General features: G+C 45.2%; 3 protein-coding genes across 4 annotated transcripts in view; 1 reads left to right on the top strand and 2 right to left on the bottom strand.

Annotated features, from left to right (window-relative positions):
* LOC106742964 overlaps positions 1-7,614 on the bottom strand; it is a 61,723-nt gene extending 54,109 nt beyond the window's left edge. The window contains exons 1-2 of one of the 2 annotated variants that reach the window (XM_014616357.1): positions 6,525-7,614; positions 6,334-6,457 (exon numbers count right to left, since the gene is read on the bottom strand). In XM_014616357.1, the coding sequence (XP_014471843.1) occupies positions 6,334-6,457; positions 6,525-6,534 (134 nt within the window). In that variant the 5' untranslated portion in view covers positions 6,535-7,614. The remainder of the gene's footprint in view (positions 1-6,333; positions 6,458-6,524) is intronic. The other variant, XM_014616358.1, reaches the window with a different exon arrangement.
* A 1,765-nt stretch (positions 7,615-9,379) lies between these two features.
* LOC106742978 lies at positions 9,380-11,907 on the bottom strand. Its single transcript, XM_014616399.1, has 2 exons — positions 11,544-11,907; positions 9,380-10,264 (listed from the first exon to the last, which is right to left on the bottom strand). Exons 1-2 carry the CDS (start codon positions 11,566-11,568, stop codon positions 9,474-9,476), a joined length of 816 nt encoding a protein of 271 aa, XP_014471885.1. The 5' UTR covers positions 11,569-11,907; the 3' UTR covers positions 9,380-9,473.
* A 1,478-nt stretch (positions 11,908-13,385) lies between these two features.
* Positions 13,386-24,445, top strand: part of LOC106742968 — a 22,389-nt gene continuing 11,329 nt past the window's right edge. Inside the window, exon 1 of the mRNA XM_014616370.1 lies at positions 13,386-15,900. Coding sequence (XP_014471856.1) covers positions 13,735-15,900 — 2,166 coding nt within the window. The 5' untranslated portion in view covers positions 13,386-13,734. The remainder of the gene's footprint in view (positions 15,901-24,445) is intronic.

The raw sequence follows: 24,445 nt of genomic DNA, 5'->3' as shown, positions 1-24,445 counted from the left end.
GGGGGGGGGGGGGGGGGGGGGGGGGGGGGGGGCCGAAGAAACAACGTGTGCCTTCAGGAGGGTCGGTTTCTCCTCTTTCGTTTTCTACTTCTTATCCTTTCTGCCGGTGAAACATCGATCACGCGCGTTATTTTCGTTATTGCTCGCAAGAAAACAAAAGGGTGAAAAAGAAGGAGAAAAAGAGAGAGAGAAGAAAGAGACACGTAAAGAAGAAACGGACAGAAGCGTGCGAGGAAAATTTCGAGGGCGAAGGACCGATTCCGCTCGCGTGCGAAAGCTCGAGCGTTCGCCGAGGTTGCGTGTCTTTGACGCCACATGACGTTTTTCGGATCCCAATTAACTCTCGGTTCATCCTTAATTTTTGCCGGAGAAATTCACAGCCGCGATTAACAATTTGTTGCTAGAGGGACTATCGATGTTACGTCGACGATTCTCTACTTCGCTGAGAAGTCTTATCTTCGAAGAGATACCGTCTAGTTTCACATTAATGGAATTTGGGGAAATTCACGAATAATTTCGCGAGACGAATCAGCTAGACGAAAAGAAGCGCTCGCGTGTCTTTCTTCCCCACTTCCATGTAACAACTCAAATACAGTCGGCGCCATATATGTAGACGGACAATTTTCAGCTTTATACGTAACTCAGAAAATCGTACGATAGCGTTAACATACATATTAATGATATACAACTTACACCATCTCTCGGGCGGCTACAGTGGTATTTCCCCCATAAAGTCGACCGAAACGAAGGAAAAGCGCAATTTAACCGGATGTGAAATTTCGCGTGGATCCAAGGCGCCTGAGGACGACGGCTGTGGGCGACGCGGAGCGGACAAAAGTCCAACGTGGATTCTCAAGGAAGAAGCTGCCTCTCCCGTCGGTCTCGCGATCCGCTGGTAATTACTGTTGCGTTAGAAACTCTAAACAAGGCATCGAAACGAGCGACGGCGGAGCGAATCGATCGGCGGTTTCGGGTTTCTACCTCGCGTCGAAGCCTGTCGATGGGAAACCCAACGGGATTTCATTCTATAGCTCTCTCTCTCTCTATCCTCCTGAGGGATATAAAAGTATACCAACAAGACAACAGGGTGGAACAAGCGCGAATTGGTAGTGTCGATCAAGGTACGTCGCGATATTTCGCATTACACTGAAAGTGAAGTCAATACGCGAAACGACGTGTCGCATTGCGCGTCGTATGCGGCAAATTGCATGGATACACCACGTGATGTAGGAAAGTTTGTTAACTACGGAAGTAAGTTGACATATCGCTTATATTTCGGCTATTTGGAATCAAGGAAATGGGAAACGATCTTTAACATATAAGTTGCATTTCATTATGTTATAAAATGGTGTTGAATTGCATTTTTAGCAGCAAAATCTCACAATCGCGTAAATTCATTTATATTATTATATAAATTTCCGTGATATCTTTTTACGCGCATCCGACGCGTCCACCGCGCCGCTCGTATCGATTTGTAGATCGCCATTGAAATCGCGACACGGATATACATAGTTTCCGGCACGATTCTCGTCCAGAATAAAGTGAGAGTAAGCGCGAACGAGCGAGCGAACGCACGCTCTCCCGTCGTCTCGACTTTTTCGCACGTGCCGGATAGACACCCGATATGCAGATTATGGGAAGCCCCGCGTCTTCGGAAGGCGTAAAATTTGCAGTCGCATTCCGCACACTGCGGGGAGTGTGTTACGAGAGAGGGAGAGAGAGAGAGAAAAAGTCAGGCGACTCGAAGCTATTAAAAATTCGCTCGATATGAGTACGTGCGCGAATAGCAGCGAGAGCGTGAACGCAATTCCTATGCAACCGCACCGAAAGAGCGAGAGAGGGTTCCCCGGTGTGAAATAAAGCGACGCGATGTTATTCTCGAATGTCGCAACCGATCCTTTCATTTGAGGAAAGGAGGGGGGAGATATTTTTTGCATATGCTACAAACATGTGACGGTTTATTTCCTAAACTTGAAAACAATTGAGAACTATTCTCTTAAGTCAAATCAATGATTGAATCAGTAAAGCAGCATTTCATCGATAATCGGTGAGTAATTTTTAGCGGTAACATTTCCACTCAGCTCTTTTGTCTTCATACTGGTTTTGGCCAGTGCAAGATTCACTGCAGATCGCTGTTACGTGTCTCATAGCAGAAATATATATGTATTAGTATACATGCATTAGAGGCAGAGAATTATCGATATTCTACCCCATCGATCGTTATCGATAGTTTTTAATAGTTCTGTGATTCATAAAAAATTAAAAAATCGGTGACTATTGACCGTTTTTTTCTGTGATAATACTTTTGATTGCACTTTAAAGAATATCGTAAAGAAGAATCTAATCGGAAACATGATTTTTGATCAATCTTGTTCTTTCTTTTGAACGCGTCAATTCGCAGCTCGATTATTGTTGGCGAATATGATGAAAGAGGCGAGTTTTTCCTCAGCCAGACGATTCGGCAGCACGCTTTGAGAGCCCGATAATGTAGCACGGATCGTCATGCCTTCGAATGATCAAAGTAAGGTCGTTATGGTTCGCTGAAGTGAATTCCGAGCGATGAGAGTATTAATGGAAGTGTACAAGTAGTATTTTTAAATTACGAGAGAAGGTACTTGCGGCTTTTCTCCCTGAGAACTTTATTGCAGTTTTCCGCGACACCTCTGAAAGTCGATCGGATAATTCGGGGCCAAAATATCATCACAAAAGATGACCGACGACTTGCACCACTCGAGACGAAAAGTGTAGTCGAAATCGCCGAATCCGAGAGAATTTCTACGCCGAGTTGTCCGACGATCGCGCGACCACAGACAATCGTGATTTCAGCCGACCACGTAACGTCGTCACGCCGGTCTACGAGTGTGTCAAGGCTGATCCGGCAATCGAATCGCCGATAAGTCTCCCCGTCCGCTCGTACACATCGTCATCGCTGTATTGCTATAGGCGCACGTATGAGAAATATCGAAAAATATTTCCTCTTATTCGAAATAACGCGATCCCGAACGATTTCCGAACGTAACCGTTTCCGTTACTATTTCCGTCATTGATATTTTATATCACGTGCGCAACAATTTCCCCTGAATTTACAGCTCGACGGAGACATCGAATTCCGTCGTATTGTTATTCGTTGTTCGCCTAGGTGTCCACGGGAAACAATAAAGAAGTGTCACAATCTCCATGGGCCTATGAATTTCCAGGAAGTGAAACTTTAATCAACTTCAGCCGCCCGATATTAAATTATACATGCGTCTCGATGACAGTTCGACGGAAACAATCCGATACATAATTTCTGCAACACGGTATGTCATTTTTTAAACAAGTGTATAGATTATCTAGAAATCGTAGCACGCATCTCTTTTTATTTTTCCTTCTTTCGATTTAAAGAGAAAACGTAATGTTTTTCGCTCATTTAAAACTGGTTATTTCAAGACCTATGAAACGTAATACAAATATTTTGAATATCACATTTGAAAGGCAATTTAACTCTCTACAACTCTGGATTTGATACTTTTTGTTCCTAGATATTTGCAAAAATATATGGAAAAAAGATGATTTTTGGGGGTTTTAGGCGTTAACAGGCGTTAAGGAAGCATTTTCCGATCTATATTTATTGGAAATTTTTTATTTAGAATTAAATTCCCTACAAGATCGAAAAATCTGGCAGGAATGTTCGGAGGGCCACTCGGTATAAAATAGTACATATATTATTGATGACTGTACGCAGTTGGTCCAAAATGGGCCAAGTTTTTTCTCACGTTTTTCCCAGATGTATAGCACAGATTCCTATTAGAATACCCAAAATAAGTTGTCCCATATTAATTGAAAGAAAGAGAAGAGAGAGAGAGAAAGTTCTCCCCAATTTTTCCAATTTCATCTATTTTGACTCCTTAAATTTTCGTTTTTATTATTTAATTTATATTAATTTTTGTTTTTCGCATCAAAATAGATTGTTTTAGTAGTATTAAAATTAAATCTATAGAATTATAAGCTCAAATAAAAAGTTAATAAGTCAATATTATTAAATTCGATTTTTATTAGTCTATAGGCCATCTCTCTCTAAGAGAGAGAGAGACGCAAATTATGCTTGAAAGTGTGAAAATAGCATAAAAATTCGGATGAACTGACTTCTTACGGAAAGAAAAAAAAAAAGTAGGCGATAAAAGTTCGAAAGCCGTGCGCGCGGCAAGGAGAAAACGTATTCCCTCGTGTAATCGCGGCGGCAGAAGATATCGGCTCTCTGTAATTAATTACAGAGCGTTTTCTCAGGACTCGACGGAAAATCCCCCCTCAATCTCTGAAGGGGCACAATGGCCGACTGATCTTAATTGAGATGTTTTAATTACTCGTTTGTTCGGCGCACACGTACGCGGGTGCGAGAAACGGAGGAGCAACGTTCGGGGCCGCTGTCGTCGCGACTTCTATCACGAGGCTTCATTTTCTCGAAATGAGAAAGGAAAGTTACCGCCGCGCGCGCATTATATCTCGCAATCGATCGTACAATAGCCTGCCGATTCCCGCGTTAATTAGGGACGACCGCTTAATTGGACGTTACCGCGCGATTCTTCTTTTTCTTCTTCTTCATCAGAAGCATCGCACGTCGGGAGGAAATCTTCGCAATCTTATGCAAAATTACACCTAAATGCGAATTGTGCCCAGCGGATATTAAAAAAGAAAAGAAAAAATAAGATACGCTAAATATATATATTTTTTTTTATTTAACAAAATTGATCGTTTTAATGGTGCAACTTTCGAATTAGCACTTCCACAGGACTCGCATATTAAGTGGAATCGGTGAAAATATCATTTATTGAAACAACAAAACAGTATATCATCGATAATCGGTGAGTTTGAATGAAAATCATTGATTTTTAATGAAAACACTTCCATTTTATATTTCATTGATTTCAGCCAGTACACATTTCAATCGCTGCTGCAATTACGTGTTCAATAGCAAAATGATATATATCGAACTGCATATTGCATTTGGTGTTGCATTTCGTAAGGTAACAGGCTGAAGATCTAGAGATTTCGGCTCTCATCAGACTAAGCATGTCTTTCAAATAAAATTAAGTGGCACATAATTGAGAATATTTCGGAGAAAAATGGACAACATCTCAAGAATAATTAAGATAATAAAAAAGAATTAATTCTCTTCACTGTTTTTGTAATCAGATTTTAGCGATAGAATCACTGCTATTAACTGCTGAGACTTTCAGATTTGCTGGTCACTAGTGATTATTAACTGCTTCTCAGTGATAATTATGATAGTATTCGCCGTTGAAAAAATATATAAATTTACACACACACACACAATATAAATAATGAAAATGTGTACACACAGAAATATGCGACCAACTTATCACACACTGACTTCAATTGGCCATTTCAATGTTTTGCAACAAACCAACGACGGCGGATGTATTAAATGATTCCGACCGCTATCGCATCATCCGCGATGTTTATCTTATGAACGATCGACGTTTATAGACCCTCTATGATAACGTCGTCGCCATATAAGAGAGAAACGAGCGGTATGATCGACGGCGAGATATACAGCGGAATAAACATCCGTGCGGCATGTAAGAGCGGCCGAAAGTAGTCGCGAAGAGAGAGAGAGAGACCAGTCGATCGTTTGAAATGCGCTTAAATTAACTCGCGCAATGAGAAGCACCGTCGAGAAAGTCCTACATAACAAAAAATAGGCGAGTTGTTCTCGCGAGTGTACATACACGGCTGTGGTGGCGCGCAATTATTTTGATTGGCGGCCAATTACTCCGACGTGGCTGGTTTGCTTTAACGAAAATAAATAATTATCAAAATGAAGCTCTCGCCGTTCGTTATTATCAAAGATTGACACGCATGCAATGCTGCTAAATCATCTTTGGATTTGTTAATTATTAGCGCTGTCTTTTCTAGTTAGGTTTTGATAAGCGAACTGGACGGAGCGTAACATGAGAGAGGCGTCGCGCTGGCCATGATCAATTATTCTAGATCGTTGATGTCAGTCAGTTGAGAAAAATGGAAATTGCATATATTTACATATCCCTTCTCTTTTGGATACGCGATTAGCTAACCCGAGTGTTACACTCTTTCACTCGCCGCCGCAGTGTATAACTCGGATGTTTGTTCGATTGGCCGCCATTTTTGTTCTCTCTTTATCTCAAACGTTCTTTCTCTCCGCGTCAATATTTATACTTTCAGGTGAGCGAGACGAAATCCGTGAGATCGTACCGGCGCATCGTTGCGTGTTAATGAGAGAGCGGAACACGTGCTGCTCGTTCGTTATCGCCGGGCATAAGCACGAATTCAGTTATTAATCTCGCGCGGACTCACCTCAAAGCACGCTGCGTGGTCTTCATCTTCCTCCGTCCCGGAGTCTCGTTCGGAACACCACTGATAATTACACACGCGAACGTTACACTCGGAGTCACTTTAGCCGCAGCGAGGTCCGCCTTCACTGCAAAAGAGCGCGATGAATTAGATCAGTGGGACTCGCGGACAACTTGGTCTCTCTCCTTACTCACTCGATCTCATCCAATTCACCTTGCTCCTCTCTTCCGAATTCTCTCCCGCGTGGACGTTCTATTTGTAACTCGCCCGTTACCGTTCGTCGGAGAGAGATCGCGACGAATTCTCGGTGCTCCTGCAAAGCCAATCGGCGACTTTCGCACTTTCTCGCGCTATCGGTCGGCGTAGCGCGGAGGAGTCGCGACGCATCACCTCCGGTTCGATTCTGACTGGCACGCGGGCATCGCGCGCTCCTACGTCACGTAAACAAAGCGCGCTGTTCTCGAAAAGGAGAGAAGACGGTGCGGACATCTACCGCAGATTTTCAAATTGGACGGGATAGTAAAAAAAAGGCCTACAAATATGACGCTGTGACCTGCAATCGATCACCTCCGTTGTCGATCTTCCGAAAATCCTCGGAGCAGGTGCACCTCCTCTTCTCCCGAACGTGCGTACGTACGAAGACTGGTTTCACGACCGGCCAGACTACTTCGATAGAACGGGACGAACGGCCGCACAACGCCGAGAGAGGAGAGCGCACGCGCGCGCGCGCGTTGGATCCCGTTCTACGGAAAGAGGCTTCTTCCAGCAAGGAAGTACTGTTACTTAGACAGGGCCCAGCAGCGGGGGTCGTGCCGTCCGTGTAATTTCGATGGGAAAAAAACGAGAGAGAGAGAGAGAGAAAGTTTGTTCTCAACGAGTGCGCGGGTCCTGCGCGCGGCGTGAACTTTCGTGGCTCGTACCCCGGCCGGCGCGAGCACCGTATCGACGGATCACCGCCATAAAGGACCGTTCGCGCGAGACAGGTGGCGCCGAGGGCTTGCTTACGACAGGGTTGACACACACGCACACACACACACTATTTTGTCGGTTTTTCCCGCCCGGGTGGAGAAAGCGCGTTAGGAAGGCAGCGTCACTGGTAAATAAATCGTTGCAATAGTGCACAGGTTGGCTTTATCCCGATGGACGGCACGTCCGAGAAGGATACACGCTCTCACATGTCGAGCGCGCAGCTGTTGCGCTTGGCTCCTCTCTCTCTCTCGCTCGCTCCCTCTGACTTTCCGTCGCGGAACGATACGGAGCGTACTCACCGCTCGATGGTCGCGGCTCGACTGCACGGCCGACCACCTCCGCACCATTACCCGCCACACACGCACGCTCGTAAATGCGCGATCCCGGCGCCCCGTGGCTTCCAACAGGATGGCTGTCTCGGCGGGAATATGCTTTTCAATCTACACTGTTTTAGGAATACACGGTCCAACCAAAATTGCGACACTTTCTTTTGTAACATGTCCAATGGGAAAATAAACGAAGCTTCCTGCTGAACGGCGAAAGTTTTGCAAAACAACAACACGGTAGGGTTGCGCTGCGTACGTACGTACCTGCGCGTGTTCTCGCGTAAACACGTAAGTAGGCTGTGTGCGCGAGAGCGTGAGGTGAGCGGGTGTAACCGGTTCCACCGATTTTTTCACGAAAAGCACTCGTGACGCTTTATAAAATTCTACGTACTCTTTGTCGTCGTTGTTGGATGTATGCGGCCCGAATGAGCGCGATGTTTTGATGCTCGTCGAGAATCCGCACTTTATTCGCGTTTTTATTTCCGCGGCAACATTTTTCTCCGTCCACGAGTCTCGACGACAAAATATCTTTAGGCGCATTTTGGGTATATAGTAAAAACCGCAATTATTCAAACGTTATTATGCAAGAAGATCCGATTAAATTCTAATTCATCGCGATTTTTGCCGGTCGCATGATAAACCTTTGTTTTCCGCCGAATACTATCGACGTTTGTGCCTCGTGTCAATTGTTTCGCTTGGTTTACTATTTTTTTTTCAGCTAATTCAACGAAAGACTTGTGCACGGAACTCCGACCAATAACGGTGGCGCGATAGACTAGAGTAATACTCCGTCATCGCGGACGCGACAAGCCGTTCTGCAAAGAACAGTATCCTCTCCATTTTTGCCGCTCGATCAACTGCAATTTCGATTCCTTTACTTCTATCCGTAAACAAATCGGCTGTTGCACCACGCTGCGTAGCACAAGACGTAAATTGCGATAGGAATTTTTATATACGTGGCCACGTAATATGATTAACAAAATCGCTCCTAATGGGATTTTCAGAGTCGTTAATTAACGATGTGTCCGGAAAATTATTCGCCTGGATCTTGCGCGAAAAGCAAATTAATCCGGATGAAACACATCAGTCGCGCATCGAGAGATGACGAAATGATGTGAAATTCTGAATCAAACCGATATTAACCAAGAACAATGGAACGAGAGAGGAACGGAGGGAAGGAAGAAAAGGTGAGACGACTAGGAAATATTTTAAAGTAAACTTTTGATCGAAGGATTACGATTTTTAAAATCATTCGTCTTGTTCTGATCTACTTATTTTCTGGCTGAGTTCGATTCTGCATCACCAACGCGAGACGAGATTTATCGCCAAAATAATATTAGTTTGTCGCTATCCGTGCGTAATGCGCGCAATTGTGGACTTTTGATGCTGCACTTAATAAATTGAATCGTTACGAGTGAACACACAGAGTAAATAAAATCTATGATAGCACTCGGCAAACTTCTAAAATGAACGATAAATTGCAATATTCGACGCAAACTTTTCTCGTTGCTGCGATCTTCCTTCAAAGCGCTGAATTCAATGTACAGTTCATCCAGTTGCTGATAAAGCAGCACGCGAATGGCAAGGAGACGAAAGGATCGGATAAGGATTACCTGGTTGCCGACAAAGCCACTCTAGAAATGTACTCGGTGCATATGTGCGAGCGAAAAGTGCCTTTCCTACGTATTGCCATCCGAAGGTATGACGATTAAAACTATGCGAATAGTCGTAAAAGGAAATAAATATGAGGAGTAGACATTTTAATGTTTCTAATTGCAATCGAAGAACATATCGATCGACGAGACATGAGAACATCTATATTAGATGAATTAGAAAAGTTACGCTACGTCACTTCCTGCTGAAATTCTGCGCGGCGGCGATGACTTGGCATTTTTGCAACTCTATTTTCTGCTCCTTCAGCGTCAGAAGCTTATTCTTCAGTTCCAACTCTTTCTGCCTCACGGCCATCTCCTCCTTGTGCCGTTTCTCCTTGTTCTTCTCAGCCAGCGCGAAATTCTTTCCCATTTCTTCGAGAAACTTCTCAAACATTATCGTCAGCGTTCGCCGTTGAACCGGTGTCTCTTCGTCCCTTTCGTTGGTCGCATCGTTGGACAGCAAAGGATCCTTTTGTTGCCTGCCTCGATCGAATTTCGGCACGGCTGAAGAATACTTGACGGAACCGCTCGGCTCATTTTCCTCCAAGTATACGCGCTTCTTTTTCTCGCTAAAGATCTCGTCCAAGGCTCGCTTGTGCTCCCATTGTCCGTAATGCCTCATCCTGCCTGGCTTCTTCAGTCGTTCGCGGGACACCAGGTTCTTGTACTTGCGCTCCAGCACCCGCCACTTGTTTTCGCACTTCTGCGGGCTAAAGTAGAAACCGTTATTCTGCATCTCCAGCGATATCATTTCAAACATCTCTCGCAGACTCCTGATCTGCGTCGACTGCCCGACCATCGATCGATACTTCTTGTACTGGCTGATGAGACAAGTGGTGGCCTTACTGGTCCACAGATTCAACGTACCCACATCCGATGGTATCGCGTTCTCAAAGTTCGAAAAGCCATTCTCGTGCTCCTCCTTGGCGTAGCATCGGAGAGTCGGCTCCACCTTAACTTCCGTACGACCGTCAATCGTGTCCTCTACGAAAAAGCGACGTAACGATCGAGTGAGGTCGACTTATTCTCTAAATTTCTTCGAGGGAAACTTCAAACGAATGAGAATTCACTCTCCAAGCGTGAAAAACTCGCTGAATGGAGTGACATTTCACTTTTCACAAGAGTGAATGTTTAATTCGTTTGGAGTGATTTGAACGTTTTATATGTTTCGCACTTTACTAAAATACCTCTTTCACTTTAGCGTTGGGAGTGAACAGCATTGCGGATTCACTTTTAAGAAATATAAATTTTTATTTCAAGACTTTCTCAGTCATCTTTGTAACATGAAAAATATTTAAGGCTGTATACTCGCCTGTATACTCGCTGCAACTGTCCTTGTTCGATAACGCGAGGAAACGTATGCCGAGAATTCTTGTATACGTTCAAATGATATATTAAGCTATATATAGAAAGCTGGCTGCGCCGCGTTTACTGACATTGGACCCACTCGACGCAACATTTCAAAGGAGCGTTCGGTTCAAGCGGGATACAAAGGATTTCTTGTGTCGATTCGCGACTGTTGATGTGGAGACACACACACCTGAGAGCAAGGAAGAGTTAAAACTTCACCAAACGAAGCGAAGAAGACGGAAGGAAAGATTACTCTTTTGGAATGGAATAACTCATCGATTATCTTCAAGAAGGAAAAAAAAAAACTATCACTGGCGAGCATCATTATTGGCACGATGGAAAAATCGACGGCATTTGAAGAAGGAAAAAGTGCTTCTTCATTAGGACACAACATCCGCAACGGCCAAACGCTAAGAATTTTTTTCTCAACTTAATACACATTTATAATTTCATAGTTACACATGAAATTCACATATAAAAATATCTAAATGCGTAAAATTGTTTTATGTGTGTGCTATTTACATTAATACATATTCACACCCTTTGTATCGTTAAATTACAAATTTATCCTTTTATATGTAGAATGTCTCACTGTAAAATGTCTCACTTCAGGGAAACTACAAAACATCACATGTACAAATGGATAATTTCACACAGATAAATGTTGGTCGGAAAAAAACGGTTGCAACACTTTGGAACGAACCAAATGATTCACGCGCAGTAGATGGCCAGACAGCTGTTGAAATGGATGTATAAATTACATACGTATACGTAATTTTGATCTACCGCGCATGTTCGTGAACCCATGGTAGTTCGTTGTATCTTCTAAAAAGATATTGTTGCGACCGTTCTGTGAGCGACTCTCGGACGGACTCGATCGACAACGCGCATCGTCAACAGAGAATCACCTTACCTTTTCGTTCCGCGTTGTCAGTCATGTTTCCTACGCGCGTTGCGATCTCACCGAGCGATCCGGTCGGAGTGCCATTCGCGGACTCGCGCGGCTTTCGCAGGGGGCCGAAAACCTGGAGGAAACTAGTTCCAAACCGGTTTCCGAAACTGGTTCCGTCTTGCGGCGCGACTTCAAGTCGTTCGATCGTTTCGAACTCATTTCAGACCGGTGACGTATGTTCCAGTTAACAATGTCCTCGGGAGACGTACGCGAGGTATTGAATTGCGCGATATTTGTGCGGCATCGGTTCGGCGGTTTGTGCAAACCGCCTGTTGGGACCGCTTCGAATGGAAACTTGTCGATACAACTAGTTTTTTCAGGAGCGGACGGACCTTCGGCGAGTCGATACTTTCTAATAGAAGTTGAAACGATCGTTTGTTGACATCATCGACCGTGGTTCACACTCAAATCTGGACTTTCCGCGCGTTGTAACATCGCGTTGTTCGTCCATTCGATAAATTAATCGTCGGTTGGGTGCGCTGATCAACGAGAATAGGAAGTGATTGTCTCTCACGGTAATGTTTCAAAAGCTCCGCCGAACGTTTACAATTTACGTTCCGCGAGTCTAATATAAGTAATTTTCCGCTTATGTTCAAAGTTACATAATAAAATTTTCGTGACGCAATCGAACGAGAGCCATCCACCTGCGTTACGATGGACGGTGATTCTTCGGTATGTAAGAATACAACCGATCGAACTCTTGTTCCGCATATTGCTCGAGAGACGTTTTCTTATTAATATTATGTTACATACACTAGTTGATGGAAAATCCGATTACATCTGTAAAAGAGGTTAACTTTGGGGAACAAATAAATCTACGATGTATAATTATTTATAAGATAAATAGAAAAATTCTTTAATTTTACACTTTTCTAGATTATTATTTAACAATATCATACCTCCGAAAATATAGACTGCCGAAAAAGAAAATATATTAGCAATTATTATTAATAGAACATTCCTCTTCTTTATATTTCCATGCGTTATTAGCGACATTTCTCAAGCGCCATATACTATCGCGATCGCAGATGTAACGTAATCTCCAATCGATAATCTCCACTGATTGATTCGGCTTTACATACTATCATTGTTGAGTTGAAGAAGATTAATTTTGGGATTTCTCTCGCGTTAAAATTGCAAGATTTCTCATTAATGAAATATCGTTTTATGCCGCTTGAATGGCGCTTGCTCGAAGGAAGATGCGGAACTGCGATGCGCTTTATCTTGTGCGCGCGTTCCGGAACGCGTGTAATCTTATTCGTGCAATTGCCGCAGCAATCCATTGTTCGCAACGAATAAGGATTACGCCTCTCCCGTCGTTGTAACGCGGGCAAGGAGATAATCACGCGGCTAGCCGTGGATAATTCGGGTAATACCATCGTCTTACCGATAATTACGCGCTCCTAACGCTCCTTCGACAAGAATATTGGTTCGAAGAAAGCAACGATGCGCTCCTTTCTTTCGCACAATTATTTTATGCTGTCCTTTTTTAACGCAAACTTCACGACTTGTTAAAATTGCTCGCAAGAACAAAATAATGATTAAAAACTGGCAGACCCATACGATTCATTAAAACGCATCTTTCAGCGCATGTTTCGGTCATCGAACATGACTGCGGAAAGGCGTTACTTTTCCGTTCAAACGACCGCCAAACCGTCGCGAACCCTCGAAAATGGCAAGTTTCGATTTTTCGTCGATACGAGCGCCGCGCACAACGTTCGAGCGATCGACTCGAGCGGGAGAAAGGCGCGCGCGGAAGGAGGAGGGGTGCGCGGCGATCTCCAGTGGCGGGATCGGGGCAGATGGGAGCGCGAGACGGGCGCGTTCGCCTTGCGTTCGAGGGGTTTCGTGATATACTTTCAATTTCGTCGAGCGAGCCCGAGACCGCTTCGTCGTACTCGAGGAGGCGAACGTGCCAGTCATCGCGCGGCGGAGACGCGAATTTCGTCGTCGGGTGAAACTTCGCGACGGGAGAATGCGATCGATTTTCGCGGAACGGCTCTATATGGCGACGACAGGCCCGCAGTAGAGCCGCGCTTCCTCGGCGCGTCATCGATTTTCCGGCGGCAACGGGAGTTGAGTGAGAAGTGAGAACATATGCGCGTACGTACGCACGCACCGCGCGAAGCCCCTCGGAAGAGCAGAGTCCAACATGGCTACCGCCAACGCCGGCACCGTCGAGGCGAGCAACGTGCCGCAGTGGAAGCGCGACTTGATACAACGTCGCCGCCAGCAGAGCAAGGTCCTCGCGAGCAACGGTGCGAGCGTGAAGCTATGCAGCGCGGTGATCGGAACAGCGGACGAGCATCAGGAGTATTGCTGCCCGGTCGCCGGTACGTTGCGCGCGAACGACGGCGCGCCGTTGTTATCCTCCTCTCTCTCTTCGTCGAGGAGGCCGACCGGTGGCGCCATCGTCGCCGCCGCCGCCGACTCGACAGTCGCGCACAACATGCGTCTCGAGGCGGACCTGTCGCTCTGCTCGGACGATGCCTCCGACACGTCGGAGCGCAAACCGTCGGAATACTCGGAGGAAACGGACGGTAGGATGAGCGGCGGCGAGAACGTCGGTGAGAACGCGGCGTCGCGCGAAACGACGACGAAGGAGCTGTCCGACAGCGACAGCTCCGAGGAGTTGCAATACGGGCCGGGGATCGTGAACAAGCTCAAGAGCAAGTATCTTAACCTCACTCTGCGCGAGACGAACGGCCGCGCGTCGGTGCAGCGATTCCGGCGCGCGGCCAGCCTCGAGGACCTGCTGGATCGCGACGACGACGAGGCGGCGGCGCCCGAGAAGACCGCGAGGAAGTACGCGAAGCGGGACGAGCCCGGGCCGCCGCCCGACAGGTATCGGAACGCTTCTCGCGGCAACGAGTCGATGAAACGAGCGCGCAGCGTCGAGACTCTGATGAGGTACAACACGGCGGACGAGGCGCACCGCTCGAACGGCCTGCACCAGGAGCCGGTCAACGACCACATCATCCTCGTGGACCGCACGTCCGTGAAGATCGAGAACCGGCTCGGCGAGCCCGACCGGCCGAAGCCGATCAACAAGCCGAAGAGGATCAGGCCGGTGTTGGCGGAGACCGAACGGCCGCCGCCGGATCTAGTCAGGACCACGATGAGGATCTTCGAGGGCTCGGCGAAGAAGCTCAAGCCCAAGGGCGAAGTGGCCGCGAAGGTCGCGACCTTCAAGACCATCAATGACACGTTCAAGGCGAAGAAACCGCCGGTGCAGCCGAAGCCGTTCCTCAACGGCACCGCTCGCTCGAAGAGGATCGTTTTGCCGCACAAGCCGCCGACGGCCGAGCTGATCAGCGAGGAGGAGTATCTGCCGATCGCGGTCTCTTCGGTGGTGAGCAAGTTCGAGAAGTCGCACTCGCCGTCGCCGTCGCCCGAGCCCTACCAGAAGTTCAAGTTCTCGCCGGCGAACAGTCCGGAACTGTCCAAGTTGGAGATCGCGGTCAAGTCGCCGCCGGCCACGCCGGTGCTCTCGTCACCCAGACTGCAAAGCCCGCCTTCTCAGAAGCCACCGAGGGAGGCGGAAAGTTCGCCCGAATTTACAGCGGAACAGCCGCTGCTGTTCGAATCATCGGAACGGAAGGACGACGCGACGAGATTGACGGAGAACGCCGAGGAGGGGATCGGGCCGAGAACCATCTCGAAGAATGCTCTGGACAACATCGGCAGAGCCGGCACGACGATGCAGTTCAATTTTGGCGACAAGCCCACGTCGAACAAGAGTTATCTGCCGAAGCGAAACGGACAGAAATTCGCGGACGAACCGTATTCAGGCGACGTACCGCTGAGTATCGTGACGACGTCTGCCGACGAAAAGCCGGAGGAAAAGGAGGACGTCGAGGAGAAGCCGATTGTGCCGGAAAGTAAGCCCATCGGCGCTATTTGCAGTTTGGGCCTGATCAAACCCGTGACGAGCGCGTCGTATCCACAGAATAACAACGAGGCGAAGAGATGTCAGAAGAGTGATTTCTCGCCACCGCAGAAGCAAATCGGCATCATACGGCCATTGGTCTCCACCAAGACGCAGCAGCAACAGAATCTGAGCAATCGGGAGCTCGAGAAGAATCTGATCAACCGGGTCAAGAGCATCGAGCAGCCGACCAAGGTCGTGGTGAGCCTGAAGAGCGCCGACGAGATACAACCGGCGAAGAAGACGGCGGCCGGCGGCGGTCTCTGGGACACGAAACCGTGGAATCAGCAGAACAACACGATGGTGTTCAACTTCAGCAATCGAAAGGACGTGCCGGATTACATAGAGAATGACGGCCTCATCATCCGGAGGAAACGGGAGAAGCCGAAGGTGAGATTCGTTCAGTGAACGTTATTTTCAACAGAGTATTTACATTGAATTATGTAATACTTCTTTTCCATTCGAGAGAATTGTTTTTCGATTTTTCTCTCCGGTGAATAATTACTACAAATCAATTCGGATTTTCTCGGATGTTCAATGCTTGTTTTACATAAATGTGATACTTATATGAAGGTAATAGTCAATTATATTTCTAGTAAATACTTGCTAAGGAATAACCATTCTAGGTAAATGTTGCTTGAATGATAGCACTTTCTTCTGAAGCGCAAGGAAATTTTTTCACTACTCCTCCGCCATTTTTATCGTGAAAGAAGTCTCTCGAAATTGCATACATTTATCGAATGATCAGTCTGTGACTGAAACCGGCCTTCGGAAAGATACCGCCTTAATTCGGGCGTTGTATTATCGCGCGCGCTAAGTAAAACGTCTCCGAAATCGCGCTTTCTAAAACGCTCGAACGGTGGAGCGAGCGAGCGCTCGTTTCTTCTTCTTCTTCCAACCGTCTCGTAAAGCATCACGCATCATCGCGTCCGGTTCGCGGCGGTAAGGCGAAGTGAAACCGAAGGCGTCCGACATTCAGCGGAAAATGAGAGAAATTAGGGGCACGACGGATCGACGATTCGTTCCAGGGACTTACTTTCTCATATTAGATAATCCGGAAGCTCCGCGATAACGGAGCGACAATTATTCCCGTCGATAATCGGAGATTCTCCCTGATGTTTATAATCTGACGTGAGATGTTTAGGACGGGATTATATCAAGCGTCTAATAGTCGCTTCTCACGCGATACTCATCGCCGCCAATTCGTTCCGCATTCGACTAATTTGCACTGAGAAAAAAGAACTATAATCGCATAGGTGAAAGAATTGTAATCAAGACAAGCATTTTCTACCAAGTCTCACTGTCAGTGATAATAATAACGACCTTACATATATTTGGTTACTATTCTTTTAAATTGAAAGAAGATACACTCCGAGAAAGATATAGTGACAACTGGACGAATTTTATATGTAGAATTACAGTTGAATGAATTACTTTATAATTATTGCAACTAAATCTGAATGGTTACGATTATAATATAGTTGTCGTGAAGTATAGTTTATGCTACGTTGCACCAGATTTCGTTGCAGTAAAGCAGTTTGTGACAGGCCGGTTTTTCATCATGGTTATCGCGCCCCACTCTCGTTCATAGCATTTAGATTTATCTCGGAGGCGCTCGATCTCAGGGATGGTATTGAGCAACACGTGGGACAAACCCCATTCGAGCTAACACCATTCCTGAGCATTATGGAGATGACGGTAACCATGGAAAAGTGCATAAACCGGCTTGGTTTATGAAACTATATGCATTCAACATATATATACATACAGAGTGTCTGGTATGTTTTGCACGTGTGTTTTGCAAGCAACCACATAAAATTTTCAGTTATTAATGATTGAAAAACGGCCGTACATGGGGGTCTCTTTGATTGAAAAAAATTACATGCAAATCTTTCAATTATTAATTGAAGAATGTATGACCATTTTTTCAATCATTAATAACTCGAAATTTTGCGTGGTTCTTTGCAAAATGATACTTTTCCGCACAGCTTAACCCCTTCTATTTGCTCACGAGCAACTGTACGAAACAGACACCCTGTATAAATCTCATATAATTATCATCCTTGTATATTTGCTATATTTATGTTGTTCTCGGAATGTATAGTTGAGGCCGAAATGGCTGTAATTTTAGTAAAAGTAGTTGTTGTTGCAGCGATATCGAGCGATAGCTTTCTATTGTGATCCTTATTTCCGTCGAATCGCACGCGCGAAATAAGACTCAAGTATAGACGTCCGATAGCTTCGTCTTTCGATATCTCACTTATCGCTTGCGCTGCGTCATTAATCAGAAGCTTTATCGACGAGTTTATGCGTCATCGTTTTAAGTGTTATTTGTCATATTATTTGTCGAGGCTGAATTGTTTCCATACTTGTCGACTCTCATCACGTGGAATAGATCGCGCCTCTCCTAATCGAGCATGGACAGGTGTTCGAGTCCAGGTGTGTGTGTGTGTGTGTGTCTAAAGTTATTACACAGAGCGTCTCCATTGCGCGTGCTTTCTCTCGATTATACCACGTGCGTAAAGTGAGAAATCATATTCATATATAGTCCCGAAAAGAGTCGCATTTTAACTGTAGGAGGCAGAATTTCTGATTCTTACGAATTCAGTTCTTCCTCCGTCTGCCTCCTCTAAATTCAACGAAACATTCTTCCGCTCAGAGAATCGCATCGCAGAACGAGCGATCTCGCCGATGACAGTTGGAACGTGTCTCGCGAATAGGATCCACGTTATTCATTTATGAAATGCTGCCTTATCTAATGGGCGCGCTCGACGAACAAGTGCGTTACTACATGAAAAACGGTCACGAGAACGCTCCTTGCGAAAAGCAATTTTCATATTTTATTCACAAAATTGCATCTGCTCCATCTAATCGACGTAACGGTGCGTCTGCGAATGCCGCCGGAGCAACTCGGGCGTTGAACAAAAAGTGATCGCTTAACGAACTAGAAACTGGGACACGCGTCAAGGTGGCGCAATCTTCGTCAATTTCCGCGGTGGGGAATGCGTGTTGTTTACGCTTCTCTGTCCGGGCGAAAGAAAAGAGAGAAAAAGAAACGGGTTTTAAACTTTCCACGCGAGCGGCTGATAAAAGTGTGCAAGATACAATAAAATGCGTTGTATCGCGCAGCGGTAAGACCAACTGATAATGACTTGCGCAACGACGGCACACGTAACGCGCCGTGCAAAATCTGCGCACCCGAAGAGCGCGAAAAGATCGCCCGATGAGGAGATTCTCTCGCCGAGAGTGAATGAAGAAAGGAAACGGCGCGCGTTTGTACCTCGGAATATGTGCGACCTCGTTGATGAAATCGATAACAGGGTTTCGTTTCCTTTTTTCTCCGTTCTCTTCTTTCATATCCCGCGACGCAGCTTTAATTAATGGATGTTGTGTGGCGTTTTGTCTCGTGCATAATTATTAACGTCCAGAGGAATTGAAACAAGATCGGCGCGTGCTGCGCACACACTCGCACGTACGTCAGCTGACGATGATCATCCGGTCGAATGTTGGAGCAACGTCCTGTTTCGTTCGAAACCGCGAGATAAAACGCCACATCCTCCTGCGTTCTTCTTTCGCCGTCTTTTTTTTTTTTCCGAGAGCACGACGGACATAATTCTGCATTCCGTTTTTTTCCTCTTCCGTCCGGAAGGAAAGCGAGCGTGATGTGGCTCTTATCTGTCGCCGCGGATAAAAATCAAAAGTCGCGCTTGATAAAACTTCAATGAGGCGGGCTCTTCCAACATTGTTCGGATCTCTCGCGATGTCTTTGACATTTCTCAGCGAAAGTGTGTATTGTAATGTACGTTCTTTCTACCTGTTAATTAATTAAGCCGGAATTAGAGAAGAGGATTGGTGCTCGTTAAATTCATCTGCGAAAGTGCATTTCATCGGAGCTACTTATGTCTCCTAATTGTGTCGGAAAAAAAGCCGCGACCAAAATACCAAGATCACGTTTACATTCCATGCAAGTCTGCTTGTTTTTCTTTCGCAATGATTTGTTTTCGTTTTCTTTTTTTCCACACGCTCGCATCGAAACGCTCGCAAGACTGGAGGCGATCGTTACATTTTTTTCTCTACGATAAACCAGAATATCGATTCTGTCTCGAATAATCTTCGTGTTTGTGTATCCACGGAAGCGTTTAATCACGCGTAATTTGTGCTAATCGTAGCGAATTCAGTCGAGCACTTTCGACTCGGCTTCCACATACTCCGGCTCGTGTTTTTTTTTCCTCGCGAACGCACGTATTTCGCGAAAAAGAAAAATGCAAGCGCGATCCGATTCTCGCTTTCGATGACAGTCAGGGCATGCATTCGCTATCGTAAGTTTTGTGTAAACAGAGGTAATTCCAGATCGCGCCTCTATGAATCACCTGCCCGTTCATCGATTGGAAACGAAGAACTAACCGCGAAACGACTCCGATATCAACGTCGATTCCGATGTTTGAGTATATCACGATGAATACGTATCTATCGCGAGTATCTTTGCAAACTCACCTTTCTTTCGTTGACCAAACGATTGTACTTCATGCCGAAAATGCGTCCGGGGGACAAAACGTCCTTGACACTCTTATCCAATAATTATCACGTAACTCAACGATTATCCGTAACGGTATCACGTAACTGAATTTCCATCCTCGAAATTTGAATCGAGGTGAACTCTCTATCTGTTTATCTTTGTTTCATTGAAAGGAGCAACTTCTGGCAATAATGAAATGCATTATTTCGGTGCGTTTTCCTAGAACTTGAACTGACAAGGAAAGGAGTGAGCGCCTTACCGATTTGGATCTCTGTGGTGAATCTACAAAAAATAAATTGTGTCCGAACGTTATATCCTTCTAATTTTTTATGTTTGAATTCTCAAATATTCAGTAACGTATGTCCGATAAAAAGGAAGCAGCGCTGCGTAGCGCCTTGAAGTTGCAATAATATTGTTTCAAAGGGCGATATTTCACTTCGAACCTCATTGACTAGAGAGAACGGTCCAATAATGTTCATATATAATATAATTCAAGGTAACATTAGATGATGTTTCGCCGAATAAGTCGGCATCGATTCTACTCGATGATCTCGAGGAGTATTTCTTTCAACCTGAAACCAGTTGCTCCACTCGCGATGCTATCAACAGTCGTATATTAGTTTGCGAGATGCAATATCTCCTTTATAAAAGAGGTGATCTATAATAATTGCATTTGTGTTATCGCACGTTTCGACGGTGGATGTACCGAGCCGTTAGCTCGTTAACTAACTCCGCTTTCTTCCTCCATTTAGATCATACCCTTTCGATTTACGGCAGAGTTAAGTAATCATCCGTATAAAATAGTTGGACTGGCCACGATAAGGGGCCGATTATTATACGAGAAAATTTAATATATTGCCAACCGCGCGAATTATGCCTTACTAAGTTTTGAAAATTTCATAAATAACATATCTGAATTTTTACAATTCTTGCAACATAAAAGTTTATCTAATACAATCTAAAAGTAAAAATAATTATTTTTCTTCAAAACCATCACAAAAAAAAGTTTAGATTGATCGGTCGATCAACGATCATCGAAAAAATGGTATCCTGGAGTGCTACTTTGAGTGCTCTTAAGGGTAGTTTGCACTCACTTAGATGGCCTTAGATGAATAAAAATTTACTTTGACGACACTTGTTAACTTTTCTCTTTAATTCTATAGATTTAATTTGATCTTAAACAACATATTTTGATTTTAAAATAGCGGAAACGGAAGTACGTCAAAGTAGAAATAAATTATTAGAATTGAAATTAAGCATGTGCTATCTTTGCTACCTTAGCTACTATTACTATGTTGTAGAACTAAAGGTCATCATAGAAACTTTGATTCGATCTATCCGAAGAATCGACAATGTGATTTCACAAAACCTACATACTCAGACAAAAATACATGGCAGCTATCAAGGTGACAACTATATACGGATTTTGTATGTGGAATTAATGCGTAATAGTGTGTATTTAATAAATTATTTCAAGAGGAGGAATAGTGACGACAGCCGTCTCACTTTGCAAAGCGACTACTCAACCACGAATTTCCTGCCGACATAATTAAGCCGCGTCTTTCTGCTATCGCGGGAAACCCGCTGCTTCGCCTCGAATGCACCTTTATGGCACCTGCGTTTTTCTTCCTTGCAATTTGGGCTAATTAATTCCCGCGTGAATAAAAACCCCACCCCCGAGGCCTCTCTCGACTTGGCCTCTCGCGATGGTGAAATCTCGTCGTTCTCGATCGCGAGCGGGCGTGAAAGGGTTTCCTCTCGGTGAAATTCAAGACGCCTGACCTCGTTTGACCTTGACCGAGCTCCGCTCCATGCGAGGCTCCTCGGCGGGACCAATGCGTCCACAAGGATGATTTTTTCAAATTCGTTGATTCCACCAGTCTCGGCGCGTTCGCTTTCGCGAACGTACACTGAGAACAAAATGAAATCAACGAAAATTTGAACAAGATTTTTTCAAGATTAGAGAGAATTGCGTTTCGAGCAACCGTGTCCAATTGCAGCCTCCCGAGAAACCAGGTAGACGTTCGATCTATGATACCTGTTAAACGGCTTCAAGGTGGCTCGTTAACGGCCGAGGACTCACGGCAGAGCAAACAATGGGCAATAAAGACACATCGGCCGCTGCTTTGCGGCTAAGTTCGATTATACGGCCGGTTAAATGCGTGACTTACCAACGTCGAGCGGTTTTAACGAGAGGCAAATCGACAATACGTGATATCGGCCCCGCCGATAAGCTGCTTGACAACCGGAAAAAGTATCACAATTCCTGCTGACGACGGAGCGAGATAACTAACCGGTGATATTTTCGCGAGAAACCTCGATTGACTCAACCGAGTGAATCTAGGACGATTAATCGCGCGAATTTGGTCAAAGCGATGAAATTCGCGAAAGGTGATTCCGATTAAATGTGGAACGTCATATCGGTGTGTTTGAAATACCGTTTATCGTCGCGTTATTAAAAGGTTCAAAAGAGTATGACCGACCATGAACCGGAGGAAGGAAATGAAGCTCATTGAGTGTGGGGTAAAGCAAGTGAGGAAGTATGAGAACGGTTGGCGCATATGTGTAGTAAGTTTCTAATCATTTTCAATTAGATACGCCGACTCTCTTCAATCGATTTCTACAAGTGAGTCTGTCTGTTCGTAGAATATCGCGCCGAAATATCTTTCGCGATTAACGTACGATAATTAGGACAACGTTCGAGTGATTGTAAACATTGTTACGGACCGTGCATTGAAAAGTGGATTAAGGAAGTAACACATCTTAAAATGATGTCCCAGCAAAACACACGCACGCTGCTCCTTACTACTAGTTCACGCAATCCTTCAATGATGAAATAGGGAATCGGTTATTTTTTATGTCTTTTATAATTCCTCGCATCCTCTTAAGCTGGAACAATTAAAGACTTATTCATTTTTTGCCGGCTAAAATCAATCTGTTGCATCCGGTCGCTGCACGTGTAAAAGACGTAAGACATTGCGCGGGGAGTGCGTTCACACGCGACAACCGGTGGTCTCCTCTCGGGGGTTCAAGGTCCATCCACAGGAGTGATACCTCACCGCGACCGGAATAATGGAAAGAACCGTCCTGGGAATTTCTCATGGAGTCAGAAACCCTGCATCCAGGTTCATTGCCGCGCCTCCTCCCCCCCTTTGTATCTACATTCCTCTGCTGTCCGTTTCGAAGTCGCCGTTCGATCTTTCGGGAATCGCTTTTTACCGCGTATTCGACGACACGTCTTTTTAATTACGCGTTAATGCTCCTGCTGCTTTGTTCGATGACGTTGGAAAACGTGTACTCGAAATTCTTGCAAAATACGTTGAATTAAAAGGACCATAAAGTGTGATACTTGTCATTGATTGAGCACATTCGTAAAATATCCTGAAGGCTTTACTCCCTTTTGCTCGAAGTATTAATTCGAACACGGCTTTCACATTATGATGCCTTAAGTAGGAAAGCGGGAGGAAGATATCACTAACGCGGAGCTTAAATATCGTTCAGTGGTGAGAACGATATTTGCAGAAGCCCCGTTCACCTCGCTCTCCAACGTTTTTCAAGTTCGGCGAAATTCGAGAGGACAATCTCTGGTGTTCCCATTGGTGGGGCATAAAATTAACATGATATGCAACCTTTCGTTTATCTTTTCTCCTGTCACATTATTTATTGACTGTTAAGGCGAAAGGAAATATTTTGCAAATGTACACGATCGATCATAAATCTTATTTTCGATGCACTTGTCTTCTTTTACTCCAATATATAGGAATTTTAGACAAACGTTTCCTCGCTCCTGGCGAATTCTTTCATTATTATCTCGACAATTGAACAAGTGGGCGATCAAATTGTGATTATATTTAAAACTTACGAGAAGATACTGCGGAAGAGTCACACCTCGATGAGCAGTCGATGGACGTTTTCTTCTTCTTCTTCTTTCATTTCTGAAATAATCCTCTTATTGGTCTATTGCTCTCGCATACGAGCGTCCAACGTTATCGAACGTTATATTCCTCCGACAAAAAAAACACGTCAGTTCCTTCCTGCGACACGGCGTCACGCACACGTGAACGCGATACGGTAAATAATACATGGGAGGTAACACACACACATGCTCGTCGCTCCGACTCGGATAATCTGTTTCAATGTGCAGAGAGAAAGAGGAAGCATTGTTACACCGCCGAGCCGTGTCGCGCGCCCGTGATCGACAGCTTATTTACTTAAGTCGGTATTAGCGTTAATTTCAACTTGTCAGATTTAATCCGCCTATAATTTGTCCCGCTCGAGATTATGCGCTGTAGGTGTCGAGCGCGCAGTTTTTCTCACGATTTTTTATCCACAGTTATTACCGACATAATGAATACGGCTCATTTACGTGCTTAATCGTCCGATTAGCGCGTTTCTTTTTTTGCCCCTCCCCCCCCCCCC

Source organism: Dinoponera quadriceps, unplaced genomic scaffold, assembly GCF_001313825.1.
Source record: "Dinoponera quadriceps isolate SergipeBrazil2010 unplaced genomic scaffold, ASM131382v1 scaffold946, whole genome shotgun sequence".
In the NCBI taxonomy this organism is placed as follows: Eukaryota; Metazoa; Arthropoda; class Insecta; order Hymenoptera; family Formicidae; genus Dinoponera; species Dinoponera quadriceps.
The sequence above is the reverse complement of the archived record's forward strand: the minus strand, read 5'-3'. Positions and strand labels throughout refer to the sequence as shown.

Coding starts and splice junctions, on each gene's coding strand:
- LOC106742978 (XM_014616399.1), bottom strand. CDS start 11,568: ATGACTGACAACGCGGAACGAAAAG. Junction 10,265..11,543: donor TGACAACGCGGAACGAAAAG/GTAAGGTGATTC, acceptor GCTTTTTCGTAG/AGGACACGATTGACGGTCGT.